This window comes from Aquarana catesbeiana, linkage group LG02 (genome assembly GCF_042186555.1).
Source record: "Aquarana catesbeiana isolate 2022-GZ linkage group LG02, ASM4218655v1, whole genome shotgun sequence".
NCBI lineage: Eukaryota > Metazoa > Chordata > Amphibia > Anura > Ranidae > Aquarana > Aquarana catesbeiana.
The window spans coordinates 166,560,508-166,575,768 of NC_133325.1; the positions used below are offsets into that span (position 1 = coordinate 166,560,508).

Consider the following 15,261-nt stretch of genomic DNA (forward strand, 5'->3'; position numbering starts at 1 on the left):
GGAATTTACGAGAACAGATTTTGATGTCGGAAAATTTGAGATCCAGATCTCAAATTTTGTTTGTCGAAAATTCCGACGGAAAATGTCCGATGGAGCCTACACACGGTCGGAATTTCCGACAACGAGCTCCCATCGAACATTTCCCGTCGGAAAATCCGACCGTGTGTACGTTGCATAACACTTTGGGTCCTGGCTGGGGTGCTTGGTTACCCTTAGGATACATGACATAATTGGCTTCACTCCCAGAATAATTGGGAGGGCACTTTCCTGTGCCACTTTCCTCTTCGTGTGTTTGTGTCGGCCTGCTTGGACTGTCTGCAGGACATAAGAGGCGGGACACAATTTTCAAAGTCCGAGAACTTCCCTGAGCATCTGCAGGGTCAATCCAAAACTATAATGCTGTGTACACACGGGCGGACTTTTGAGCATCAAACATCCGACAGTCTTTCCAACGGACTTTCGACGGAGATACGACGGACTTGCGAACGACCGGACTTGCGCACACCCGAAAAGACTAAAGTCCGTTCGAAAGTCCGGTCGTTTGAACGTGATGAGGTACAACCGGACTAGAATAAGGAAGTTCATAACCAGTAGCCAATAGCTGCCCTTGCGTCGTTTTTGTCCGTCGGACTAGCATACAGACGAACGGATTTTTCGATCGGATTCGAGTCCGTTGGAAAGATTTGAAACATGTTCTAAATCTAAAGTCCATCTGATTTTCTACAGAAAAAGTCCGCTGAAAGTCCGATGAAGCCCACACAGGGATGGATTGTCTGGCGGATTCGTTCCGTTTACATTACAGGCAAAATGAGAAAAAGTTGGAGATTGTCAGAGATTCGAGGGGTTGATTATATCAGAATATTCAGCTGTAATAACAATGTGTGGCTAGAAATATTTGAATAGTTATACTTTTCAAACAGAACTTTCAATGGTGTTTTTTTCTACAGCAAAATACAACATTAGCGCCCTCGTCACCATAGCGACCAAAACGTTTCTTCGATATGACAAGCTGCAGGATCTAATAGACAGCATCAGGAAATTTTACCCTACCGTAACCATCATTATAGCCGATGACAGTGAAACACCCCAGAAAGTTGAAGGCGCCCATGTGGAACAGTACATCATGCCCTTTGGAAAGGTATACCATGCCTACATATATTGTTTTTTCCTAGATGTATGTTTTCAGCTTTAGTATTTTCTTAGATCCAATTACCTTCATTGTGTTTGGTCAAGAATGTGTTTTGTGAAAGGATTAAGAGAAAAATAATATTTGATTTCCGGATTTTATTCTAAGTCTCTGGCACAACTTTAAAGCGACACCGGGGTTGATTTACTAAAGGCAGATAGACTGCTCACTTTGCAAGGGAATTTTCCCCAGAGCTTAGTGAATGAGGTGAAGCTCTGCTGACTTCCATCATCAAATCATGTGCAAGCAAAATTACTGTTTTTTTTAACTGCTTCCAGACTGTGGCAGGGCAGCAGCGCCGCTCCCGCTGTGATTGGACACAGCGGGAGCCAATCAGCGGGTCCGGCAGGTGTGATGGCACCTGCGACCTGCCAGTTGTTCACAGAGACAGGTGTCAGAAACCATGAAATCAAGCCGAGACAGACGTACAGTTAAATCACACTTGTTTAATAATAAAAGTAAAAAGAACAAACTTAGTCAAAACATAGCTAAAGTTCATTAACCGGAATGGAAAGTCAGCCAAGCCAGAAGTCAGGGATCAATGTAGTGGAACAGCAAGCAGGATCTGGAGCCAGAACGGATGTCAGCACAACAAGTCTTGAACAGGATCACAGGTGATAGTTTCTGTGATGTTGACCAAGGCGAGGGCAGAGCTCCTCTGGACTGCATGGCTTAAGTAGGCAGGACTGACGAGCAGGATATCATCAACAGCTGAGTAACTGTGGAGAGATAAGAGCTGGCAATTAGCCGACAGCTGAGCAGCCAGCTCAGTGAAGGAATGGCTGAGCCCAGCCTTGACAACAGGGCAGTGGTGTGCCTATGTAAACAAGGCACAACGCTGCTCTGTCAGGGAGCAAAAGAGAGATCTTGTGTTTCAGCTAAGCTGAATCTTGATCTCTCTTTTCCTCCAGTGTATCCACTCCCCCCCACAGCAAGAAAGCACAAACAGGGAACACATTTAACCCTTTGATTGCCCCTGGTGTTAACCCCTTCCCTGCCAGTGTCAATACAGTAATCAGTGCATTTTATTAGCACTGATCACTGTTTTGGTGGCACTGGTCCCCAAAAAGTGTCACTCGGTGTCCAATTTGTCCGCTGCAACATCGCAGTCCCACTAAAAATCACTGATCGCCGCCATTACTAGTAAAAACCATAAGAAAGAAAAAAGTCCCTAAATCTATTCCATAGTTTGTGAACACTTTTGTGTAAACCAATCAATACACACTTATTGGCATTTTTTTAACAAAAATATGTAGCAGAATACATATTGGCCTAAATTGGAGAAGAAATTTGATTTTTTTACATTTTGTTCATTGGGAATGTTTTATAGCAGAAAGTAAAAAATATTGTTTTTTATTCAAAATTTTCGGTCTTTTTTGTTTAAAGCGCAAAAAATAAAAACCGCAGAGGTGATCAAATACCACCAAAAGAAAGCGCTATTTGTTGGAAAAAAAGGACACGACCGTGCAATTGTCAGTTAAAGCAGTGCCGTATCGCAAAAAATGGCCTGGTCAGGAAGGGGGGTAAATCTTCCGGGGCTGAAGTGCTTAATTTTCCTTGCATGTGATTGGGTATTCTTTGAATATTCACTAAAGTCTGGGGAAAATGAATTTGCAAAGTGCAACGTCCCTTGAGAAGTAAACAGACAATTATTTTTGTAAATCAACCCAACGGTTACCATGCCCTTGCAGGGCAATATGACAGTGTCTCTGTCAACCATACTTACCTTACCAATGATTACCTTGTCAGCAGTCCATGGGAGTGGTGACGCCAGTCCACAGTCATGAGACAGTGTGCAGGCCAAGCTAATGGCTGCTAGACCCATGCACTATCATGCGCAGGAGGTCACATGCTTCTCCATAAACCAAAATGCTAGGTAATGTGACAATATTAGGATGGCTGCAGAGGAAGGAACTGCAGAAAAACACTGATAATGGGACTATGGAGAGGGGTCCTTTCCAGTGACACTATCACTTTGAAGTGTCCCTTTAAAGTGCAACTTTACAAATAACAACTTGATAAAAATAATGTTCTTTAACAAGGAACATATATTCCACATTTAATAATTATGCTAATAAAATTAATGTGTGCTATAAATTGCCTCCAGCATTGCTTCTGTTTCTTCTTGCCGGAGGCTGCCATTTTGCTGAAGCCCAGAGCCCCTGAACAGCAGTAAATCTTTAGACTGTCAGCAGATTGGCCTCTACAAATTTGGCACAGTGCTGAAAAATAGAGAGCAACTGAGCATGTGCAGAACTTGCCGGAGGCTGGCATTTTGGCTCCCCTCCATGTGCTGAGGTTTCTCCCATCCGCCCCCAAATTAATATAGGTGTTGGCACAGAGAACACAGAGAACCATGGAGAGCAGCAGGGGGGCAGGAATTTAACACTCCTGGAAGTGTTGGATTCTGCAGGATGTTCAGCCGCTGGTTTTTCTTCACTACATAGATCAATGACCCGGGTAGCAAGAGATGTGAGTATTCAGTGTCTGCTTTGTTGGGGCACTGTATTTCCAGTTCAATCATTTTTATTCAAGTTTAACAAGTAGCTAACATGCTGTAGTTCCACCAACGCAGGGGCTAGCATTGATGGTTATAACAAGGGTTAGCTTACAAAAACAGTCAAAAACTGGCAATGTAAATATAAAGGAAAAAACAAGCTAACACAGCTTCAGAAAATAAGTCTTTTTCATAAGGCCAAGAGGTCCTGAGGAGGTTCCCTAAAACAATGGGGTATCCCCTGGGCTCGCCAATACCCATGCAGTGGTGCCAAATACAGATCTGAAAGGAGGGGCAAATTGGAAATCAAGATAAAGTTCAGCAGAAAGGAGGCATTAAGGAAAGAGAGGATGCACAGCTGACAGGTAGGAAGCCAGGGAGAGGCTAAGGGAAGTAAAAAAAGAAGGGCCAGAGGGTTAGAAGCTGAGAGAAGGGGGAAAGGTAAGGGTTCGGGAGCAGCCGTCCCTCCGTCATAGGTGGCCTAAGCTGGCTGGGGGGAGAGTAGGAAAGACATATGACAGCCATGGTTACCAAACTTTAAGGAACTTAGCATGGGAGTCTTTATGGATGCTAGACATCTGTTCAGTAAGCATCACCGCGGTCATGTGATCACTTACCCCCTGGAAGGGGACAGATGTTTTTTTTTCCAGGCTTGGGCAACTGTTCTTTTGGCTGATAAAAATAGGTAGGGTGCGAGCTTCCACTGATAGGAGAATAGGCCCAGAATTGGACAATGCGGTAAGGCTCAGACAATGCGGAATAGGCCCAGAATTGGACAATGCGGTAAGGCTTCTTTTGTTATGGGGAGGTGAAAGCATTTTTATATGTATTTGAATTCAGTGGCCGCTGGTGCTCAAAATTTTGGGGGGGACGAAAACAAACTGAAAAATACTGAAACAAAAACATCAATTGCAGCCCACTGTGCCCATCAATTGCAGCCAACTGTGCCCATCAATTGCAGCCAACTGTGCCCATCAACTGCAGCCAACTGTGCCCATCAACTGCAGCCAACTGTGCCCATCAATTGCAGCCAACTGCGCCCAGCAAATGCAGCCACTGTGACACCCCCCGCCGCCCGCTGTCTGACCGCCACTTACCCCATCATTGTGGAGGGTCAGGCAGTGGGTGACAGCTGTGAGCTGTGGGTAGCGCAGGTCAGGGGATGGCTCCTGTGTCCCCCGTGCGTCTCTTCTTGCCTTCTGCTAGGCGGCCAATGGGATCGCCTGTGCCTTCAACCAATCAGGTGACAGTATTAGACCCACGCCTCCTAAGTGGCGGAGAGGGGGTTCAGTGGTAGAAAAGCAAATATTCGTTTGCTTTTCTAACACACCTGGGTGGACTGCGAGCGCAATGCTCTGCGCTCCAAGTCCACCTTTTTTGAAGCCTATTAGAGCTTACAGCTCTAATTAGGTGCTTCAGAAAAACACCCCCGCCGCTGTATTTCAGGCCCCCTGCGTCCAAAAAGGTGCTGGACACCTGAATAGGGGGTGGCTACAGCGGGCATGGAATGCAATGCATGAATCTATCTATTCTACACAGAGGGGGTGGCGTGACAGAGGGGCGTCGCCCGTGCGCCCTTAATGGATGGGCCGCCCCTATTTGAATTGAGCTTCATTCATCTGAAAGGTGTACAAAAACACATAGGTGAGAACTGCAGAAAAGAAAACACCAAACTTTCAGTGCTGTTTAAAGTAAGCCTAATGCCGCGTACACACGAGTGGACTTTCTGGCATACTTGGTCCGACGTTCTTCCCGCCGGACTGTCCAGCGGACTTCCTGAACGGACGGGCTTGCCTACACATGACCGGACTTTCCGGCAGGCTAGGTCCGCCCGTCTTTCCGACGGACTTTGGCCGTAGTTACGGCGGACTTTCAGAATGAACGGACTTGCCCACACACGGACAAGTCCGTTCATTTTGAACATGACTCTGGTACGACGGGACTAGAAAAGGAAGTCAATCTTGCCGCTTTTATCGGCGAGATTGACACCTTGCAAGCACTGTCGTGGGGCATACCAGGCCCTTAGGTCTGGCATGGATTTTAAGGGGAACCCTCTACACCGAAAAATCAGCGTGGGGTCCCCCCCAAAATCCATACCAGACCCCGATCCGAGCACGCAGCCCGGCCGGTCAGGAAAGGGGATGGGGACGAGCGAGCGCCCCCCCTCTCCTGAACCGTACCAGGCCGCATGCCCTCAACATGGGGGGGGTGGGTGCTTTGGGGGAGGGGGGTGCCCTGCTAGGGGCCCCCCCACCCCAAAGCACCTTGTCCCCATGTTGATGAGGACAAGGGCCTCTTCCCAACAACCCTGGCCGTTAGTTCTCGTGGTCTGCGGGCGGGGGGCTTATCGGAATCCGGGAGCCCCCTATAATAAAAGGGCCCCCAGATCCCGGCCCCCCGCCCTATGTGAATGAGTATGGGGTACATGGTACCCCTACCCATTCACCTAGGGAAAAAGTGTCAATAATAAAACACACTACACAGGTTTTTGAAGTAATTTATTAGACAGCTCCGGGGGGGGGGGGTCTTCTTCCGGCCTCCGGTTCCTCTTCTCCTGGTGTTCCAGTTCTTCGGCCGGCTCCTCCGCTATCTTCATGCCGCTCTCTTGCCAGCAGAGGTCCGGACTTCTGGCAAAGCACCCACCCCCCTACGTTGAGGGCATGCGGCCTGGTACGGTTCAGGAGGAGGGGGGGGCGCTCGCTCGTCCCCACCCCCTTTCCTGACCGGCCGGGCTGCGTGCTCGGATCGGGGTCTGGTATGGATTTTGGGGGGCCCCCATGCCGATTTTCCGGCGTAGGGGGTTCCCCTTAAGATCCATACCAGACCTAAGGGCCTGGGATGCCCCGCACTCGCCACAATAGGAAAATTTGTTTTTCCTATTGCAGCGAGCGCGAGATGCCCTTGCGTCGTATCTGGTCCGTCAGACCGGCATACAGACGCATGCAGACGAACGGGCTTTCCGTCAGAAACTGAGTCCGGCGGACTAAGATTTAAAGCATGCTTTAAATCTAGGTACAGCGGACTTTTGGGAAAAAAAAGTCAGCCGGAGCCTACACACGGTCGGATTGTCCTGCGGACTCTGGTCCGCCGGACCAAGTATGCCGGAAAGTCCGACCGTGTGTACGCGGCATTAGAAGCAGAGGTGTATATGGCCTTGAAAGACAAGAATTTTGTGTAGGCTGTTTTGTTTTATGGCAGAACTGCCCTGCTGTGGCATGCTGAAGGCTGGGCTTGGTCACACACACAAAAACAACACCTAAGTCATTTGGGCATGTGAAGCAATAAAGTGCTAGTTTTAGTGAGGAAAAATGTTTAATAGAGTTCATACAGTAGCAAAAGACAAACAGTAGTGCTATTTCCTCACAATAAAAACAGGACAGCAAACTGCTGGTATGTCATGATTGCTGGATGTAAAGCTTATCATATTTCTTTATTTCTATATAGCCAATAAATATTTAAAGTGGTTGTAAACCTCAGACATCAAATATGAACAAAGCATATCCCTCTCTGTAGTGTGTACTTTTCTCAATTAAGAGCACTAAGTGTCACTTTTGTCTTCTGCTTTATTCCTCTGCTGTCAGCATGAATCACTTCTGACAAGTTTTCCTGACACCAAGAGATACATGGTGACGGGAGGAGCTCCAGCTAATTGACAGCCTCAGCTCTGTTTCTGTGTACTGTGTAAAGGGGGGGGGTGTCCCTTCCCCTCCAGTCAGCAGTCAGAGCTCTCCTTACTGAGCTCTGCAGAGTGTAACTTCAGCTCTCCACCCCCTTTTTTTTTTAACTTTCAGACGAGCTTTAAAATTCTGCACTTTGAATGGATAAAGAAGAAAGTGCTGCAGATAAACAGGTACAACCTCTTTAGGAGGTCTTCTTTCATCTCTGTGTATCACCTGAGGCCAGTCACTTCACTGGGTAAAGGTTAGGGTTTACAACCACTTAAAGCGGGGGTCCACCTATCTATCGTTTTTTTTTTGTTTTTTTTTAGTTCATTCACACACTTTTCTTCTCAGCATTACATACTCACATATTGTGTGTAATATGTCCGCCTGTGTCAGATTTCGTCGGACAGAATAACTTATATTATTCACTGCAGGCAGTTTCCATCTTCATTGTGGGCATTTGAAGCCCACAAGCATTTATTTCCTGGATGTGGTGAATGCTGTGCTCCCAGCATTCACCTCTCGTTCCCGCACATGCTCAGTGGCATCCTGGGAAGCCTGAGACTAGCTCCCAGGAGTCTGGGAGAGGCTAGAAACACGCCTACTCCCACGGGAGGAGAACCAGGAAGTGCAAAGAAGAATAGAAAAATAAAAGGTAATTACGGCGATTTAAATTTTTTTAAACGGCATGTCAGCATCTAGGCAAGGAAGAGAATACATACAGATATTGTTCAAAATTTGGGTGGAACCCCGCTTTAAAGTAAACGGAGGAAAGTAGAGAGTCTGCAATGCCAGTAGAAAACAATGGCTTCAAAATAGATTTTTCTAGACCAGCTTAATAAATTAGTTTGTCCTTAATTTGTTATATAAAGACCATACAGCTTGTAGAGAAAACGATGGTACTTACATGTAGTATAGTAATACACAGATCATGCAATGCAACAAAAGCAGACCTTTGACCAGTTTGCAATGTTTGCTGTACTCGTATCGTTCTTTTATATATATTGCCTCAATTAGTCATTAAAATTTGGCAAAGTGAAAATCTGATTCTGCAATGTCTTCCGCTTTGCTGTCCATTATGTTAAATTCCAAGGCGCCACCTTGTGTATATTATCATAACTGCAAGTCAAACACTGCAGATGTCAGATTTTACATTTTACTAGTGATATATACAGTAGCAGTTGACATAGAGCCGCCTTCCTCTACCCTTTTAACATGAAAGAATCCTTGAAATAATTTTCCAGTTTCAAGTCTCACCTCTGCAAATAGTGACTATATCATTATCTACAGCTCACGGTGCTTTAGTGTGATGATCAGAAGGGAAGACTTCTGTTTTATATTGTGTTCAGCCCCATACAGATAGTTAAAATGATCATTGCTGTGAGTGGTCACTTATCTGAGAGGCAGAAATTGCTCAAAGAACCCCTAGGAGGAGAATGGCTGATTTACAAAAAAAACTCCAGGAAATTAGAATTTGCTGTATAGATGATATGTGCAGTTCAGAGTGTGTGTCTGTGTAATCTGCTTATTGTAAGTATTATTGTCAATATGTGCTAATCATGGTTAATATGTTTCCTTATTATGACATTTTATTATGTGTATATACAAAGGATGTGAGTCTGGCCTGTTTGCATAGTACATATCCACCCTGTACACATTGTATAGAAATACACCACATTATAGTGGGTAACTGCTCTTATCTCAATGATAGCGTGTGGACAACACAAATTCCAGTCAACAAGAAAAATAAATCACTGAACTGCCAATGCTGTCTTGGAATTTTTGACACTCAGCTCAAAACGGACCTATCATTATAATTACCAGATAGGCTTGATTTTTGTGTTTGAGACTGCATTTTGTCTGTCCTATTCTTTTTTTCTTATTGCAAAATTTGGGAAAAAAATTCAATAAATACAGAATGCAAAAAAAAAAAAAAAATAAGTAGAGCACCTATTATTTATATCTAAAACATTAAAAGACTACAGCTCCCATTTAAGTGAGAAAGTGCACATTTTCTAAAAACTGTATTTGACGAAAATGGTGCAGTTGAAATGTGGTATTCTGTTTACATTTGAGGGAATGCAGGCCCTTGCCATGTGATGCCAGTGAGGTTTCAGTGGGCAGTTCTTAAACCAAAAACTAGGATGCATTTTTATTGACTTGATTCATGTTCACTCAGGAGCTATTGATGTGAAAAATGTAGATTGAGTCAAGGGACAGACATTTTATGTTTTTGTTTCTCAATGAAAACCAAGTGCTAACAATGGGATTTTGACTGTATTTTTAAACTCTGACCACTTTTAGAACATATATACTTGCTGTGCTTATTAAAACCAACCTTATGCAGTTTAAAGAAGTATAGTCAAAGCTATTTTGGATATACTTCTCCTATGGATCATGGATCACAGGAGTACAGTTAGCCCTGCACTCATGTGACCTGTTTTTAGCCCACAGGGGCTTAAGTCTGCTGTCAGCTGACATGAAAGAGCTGGTCCAGCCTCTTAAAAAATACGACCATATGGTTGGTATTCACCCAGAATCCTGGACCAGCAGCTGGTTCAGCCTCTCAGTAAATCGCTGAGAGCCCGAGCCAGCCACTCCCTCCCTTTCACAGCTCAGTGCTGGAGGGGGGGGGGGGGGGGTGCAGAGAGCTGGTGAAGACTGACAGTCCCTAGCTTTCTGCTCACAGAATTCTGAGAACCGAGCTATCAGCGGTTTTTGATTGCTTGGTTCTCAGTACAGAGCCGCTGGGAGACAGAAAAAATTATACTATTGTTTTTTCTAAATCCCGAACTCCTCCTCTTCTAAGTTGTTTGCTTACACCTACGTTTTTTTTTTTTTAGATTGTATCTTTAATGGATATCAGATTTCTTTAGAATAACAGCATTCTTATACTAATTGTTTATTGTTTCAAGGGTTGGTTCGCTGGCAGAAATCTGGCCATCTCCCAAGTGTCTACAAAGTACGTCTTGTGGGTTGATGATGATTTTATATTTTGTTCTCACACCAAGATCGAGAAACTGGTTGAAGTTCTGGAGAAGACAAGCCTGGATGTAGTGAGTAGCCTCAATACTTTGCATGCCTTATGTTGGTATATTGGTACAATCAATATATATTTTTAAGAAGATTATAGTGAAATTAGAGTTTTGGATATATGGCTTTACAAACAAAGCATACATGCCTTCACACATAAAGCCGGTTTATTTTGTTCCTATGTTGGCCAAGAGTTATGTGATGGATGACATGAATATCAGCCTGAGGCGGTATCAGCTTCATGCGTGACAACTTGAGAAACGTGTTTGTGCTGCCTATAGCAAGCAATTATATGTATGCTTTTGTTTTGTAATCTAGAAGGAAAATGGTTACTCTGAACACTAACCCTTGCAGTCACTCTTTCCTGTACCAGGTTGGTGGTGCTGTGAGGGAAATTACAGGATATGCTACAACATTTCGACAGAAGATAAATATCGAACCAGGTGGCAAAGAAGGTGACTGCCTTCAGACAATTCAGGGTTATCACCATATCATTGAGGGGTTTCCCAACTGTGTGGTGGCCGATGGAGTAGTGAACTTCTTCTTGGGACGAACAGAAAAATTGAGGAAAGCTGGTTTTGACCCACGATTGTCAAGAGTTGCTCATTTAGGTAAGATGAAGTACCTCAGTTAATAGGCAACCAACAAATGAAGTTCTCTTTCACATTTGCTCACCACACATACACACTAAAAACAAAGTATCGGGTCGAGTTCAAGCGTCCTAGCAGAATAGTCGCCTAGTTACTAGCATACGGTGCCTTGAAAAAGTATTCATACCCCTTTACATTTTTTTACATTTTGTCACGTTACAGCCAAAAACATAAACGTATATTATTGTGATTTTTTGTGATGGACCAATGAAAGGTGGCACATAATTGTAACGTGGAAGGAAAATTATAAATGTTTTTTAACATGTTTTACAAATAAATATCTGAAAAGTGTGTCGTGCATTTGTATTCAGCCCCCTTTACTCTGATACCCCTAACTAAAATCTAGTGGAACAGATGACAGACCAACACAAAGTGGCACATAATTTCGAAGTAGAAGGAAAATGATAAATGGTTTTCAAAATTTTTTACAAAAAAATATGTGAAAAAAGTGTGACGTGCATTTGTATTCAGCCCGCCTGAGTCAATAATTTGTAGAACCACATTTCGCTGCTATTACAGCTGCAAGTCTTTTTGGGGATGTCTCTACCAGCTTTGCACATCTAGAAAGTAAAATTTAGAAACTAAACTAAAACTAGTGGAACCAATTGCCTTCAGAAGTCACCTAATTAGTAAATAGAGTCCGCCGGTGTGTAATTTAATCTCAGTATAAATACAGTTGTTTTGTGAAACCCTCAGAGGTTTGTTAGAGAACCTTAGTGAACAAACAGCATCATGAAGGCCAAGGAACACACCAGACAGGTCAGGGATAAAGTTGTAGAGAAGTTTAAAGCAGGGTTGGGTTATAAAAAAATATCCCAAGCTTTAAACATCTATCAGAGCACTGTTCAATCCATCATCCGAAAATGGAAAGAGTATGGCACAACTGCAAACCTACCAAGACATGGCCGTCCACCTAAACGGACAGGCCGGGCAAGGAGAGCATTAATCAAAGAAGCAGCCAAGAGGCCCACGGTAACTCTGGAGAAACTGCAGAAGTCCACAGCTCAGGTGGGAGAATCTGTCCACGGGACAACTATTAGTCGAGCACTCCACAAATCTGACCTTTATGTAAAAGTGGCAAGAAGAAAGCCATTGTTGAAAGAAAGCCATAAGAAGTCCCGTTTGCAGTTTGTGAGAAGCCATGTGGGGCACACAGCAAACATGTAGAAGAAGGTGCTCTGGTCAGATGAGACCATAATTTAACTTTTTGGCCTAAAAGCAAAAAGCTATGTCAGGCGGAAAACTAAAACTACACATCACCCTGAACATTCCATTTTTTTTTTCTTCAGCAGGGACAGGGAAGCTGGTCAGAGTTTATGGGAATGGATGGAGCCAAATACAGGGCAATCTTAGAAGAAAACCTGTTATGCCCTGTACACACGGTCGGACATTGATCGGACATTCCGACAACAAAATCCATGGATTTTTTTCCGACGGATGTTGGCTCAAACTTGTCTTGCATACACACTGTCACAAAGTTGTCGGAAAATCCGATCGTTCTGAACGCGGTGACGTAAAACACGTACGTCGGGACTATAAACGGGGCAGTAACCAATAGCTTTCATCTCTTAATTTACTCTGAACATGCGTGGCACTTGTGCGTTGGATTTGTGTACACACGATCGAAATTTCCGACAACGGATTTTGTTGTCTGAAAATTTTATAGCAAGCTCTCAAACTTTGTGTGTTGGAAATTCCGATGGAAAATGTGTGATGGAGCCTACACACAGCCGGAATTTCCAACAACAAGGTCCTATCACACGTTTTCCGTCGGAAAATCCGACCGTATGAACAGGGCATTAGAGTCTGCAAAAGACTTGAGACTGGGGCGGAGGTTCACCTTTCAGCAGGAGAATGACCCTAAACATACAGCCAGAGCTACAATGGAATGGTTTAGATCAAAGCCACTTCATGTGTTAGAATGGCCCAGTCAAAGTCCAGACCTAAATCCAATTGAGAATCTGTGGCAAGACTTGAAAATTGCTGTTCACAGATGCTCTCCATCCAACCTGACAGAGCTTGAGCTATTTTGCAAGGAAGAATGGGTAAAAATTTTACTTTCTAGATGTGCAAAGCTGGTAGAGACTTCCCCAAAAAGACTTGCAGCTGTAATAGCAGTGAAATGTGGTTCTACAAATTATTGACTCAGGCGGGCTGAATACAAATGCACGTCACACTTTTTTCAAATATTTTTTTGTAAAAAATTTTGAAAACCATTTATTATTTTCCTTCTACTTCGAAATTATGTGCCACTTTGTGTTGGTCTGTCATCTGTTCCACTAGATTTTAGTTAGGGGTATCAGAGTAAAGGGGGCTGAATACAAATGCATGACACGCTTTTCAGATATTTATTTGTAAAACATGTTAAACATTTATAATTTTCCCTCCGCGTTACAATTATGTGCCACTTTTCATTGGTCCTTCATATAAAATCCCAATAAAATACATTTACGTTTTTGGTTGTAACATGACAAAATGTGGAAAATTTCAAGGGGTGTGAATACTTTTTCAAGGCACTGTACAATGAGTACCTCCTTGTTACCTACTTTAACCGGTAATTAATTTGTATGCATTCATGTGAAGATGCTGCATTGGATCTAGACCCAAACTTTAAATGTTAATTCATTTCAAAAAGTGCTTTCAATCTTTATAAAGATTGATGCTGCCATAATGGTCCTTGTTGGTAAGGGACTCCTGGTATGAAATGATCAACTTTATCTCAGTTGCACCCCTGCACTGTCAAACTGTCGCATGGGGGTTGATTTACTAAAACTGTTACGTGCAAAATCTGGTGCAACTCTGCATAGAAATCAGCTTCCAGTTTTTTTTTTGCCAAAGCTTCATTGAACAAGCTGAAGTAAGAAGCTGATTGGCTACCACACACAGCTGCACCAGATTTTGCACTCTCCATCTATAGTAAATGAACCCCACTGTGTTTTGGTGGTGACCATAAATGACCATTCCAGCACACATTGCACTGGCATGGTTAGCACTTGTCACTGTCAGAAAGCCAGCTCAGAGTAATGATGTAAAGCTGGCACTAAAGCAAGTGCATGTAGACCAGAAAGGGCTGATAGAGGCTGGAGGAAATCTGCAGAACCTAGATGTAGAAGAAAAAGATGAAGCAAAATAAAAACAGTATTTTATTATTAGAAAAGCATGGCCATTTTAAATTATGAGGGTTTGCATCTTCTTTAAAAAGAGTCACTGACATCAACAGTCAACTTTAGGATAGACTCTTGTAGATTTGATAACGCTTTGGCTTGTTATAACTTTTGGACCCAGTCAAGAATTTTTTTTTCTCCCACAGCCGCAATACCCTTAAGGGCCCATTTTTACCAATTGAGATGCAGGAAACGCGTGTTTTCCGCATTGCACCGGAACGTGTCTGCTGTCTATAAACACACGTGGGTGCCATTCATTTTTAATGGTACCCCCACGCATCTAGCAAATCTGCACGCGTTTGCAGTCACCAATGCGCATGATGTTGTTTGGTATGACTCAATTTCAAAATTTGTGCCTGCCATTCTTTTTGCATGTTTCTGTTTGTTTTGCAGCCCGTGGAAATGAATGGTAATACACAAAAACATGCCCTTCATGGTGTGAACTGGTAATTATTTAGCATCAGTGATGTCTCAGTTGTTACCAGTAGTCTCTATGAACAAAGAGAAATTTTAGCATGACTTGGATAACACCCTTAGCCCAAAGCCTAGAAAAGCATGTCAACTATTCTAGTGGCTAGGATGCAGAGATTCAGAAATTTGAAGTAGAACAATGACCCCCCCAATTAAAAAGTATAAGTGCTCCAACACTTAAAGTAGTAGTAAACTTAAGAAATAAATAATCTGCTGACAGGCAGAGCTTTTATAAAGGTCTCTTCTTTCATAAATCACCCCCCTCCCCTGCCTGTCAGCGGGTCATGTGATCTGAGATGCACATGTGCAGCTCAGACCACATTTACCGCCCTCTCTGCATGCCGTGGCGATGTGACTCCCACGTGCGTGCACAGGAGTGACGTCATCACTGACCGGCCATTCAATCAGCCAAAGATTCAAACCTAGAAGGAAGATCAGTCGAAGATGGAAGCACCAGGAAGCCTTGACAGCGCTGCGCTGGAGAGCCCCAGTCTGCAAGTAAGTCTGTCATAATGTTACTAATATGCAGTGCATACTAGTATATTATGACTTAAACCTGCCGGGGACCCATTTTTTAGCTTACTAGCCTGACTTTACT

General features: G+C 43.6%; 1 protein-coding gene across 4 annotated transcripts in view; it reads left to right on the plus strand.

The window, feature by feature from the left end:
* B4GALNT1 (beta-1,4-N-acetyl-galactosaminyltransferase 1) overlaps positions 1 to 15,261 on the plus strand; it is a 254,061-nt gene that overhangs the window by 231,941 nt on the left and 6,859 nt on the right. For all 4 annotated transcript variants that reach the window (XM_073613757.1, XM_073613758.1, XM_073613756.1 and 1 more), the window contains 3 exons: positions 948 to 1,138; positions 10,261 to 10,401; positions 10,752 to 10,989. In XM_073613757.1, the coding sequence (XP_073469858.1) occupies positions 948 to 1,138; positions 10,261 to 10,401; positions 10,752 to 10,989 (570 nt within the window). The remainder of the gene's footprint in view (positions 1 to 947; positions 1,139 to 10,260; positions 10,402 to 10,751; positions 10,990 to 15,261) is intronic.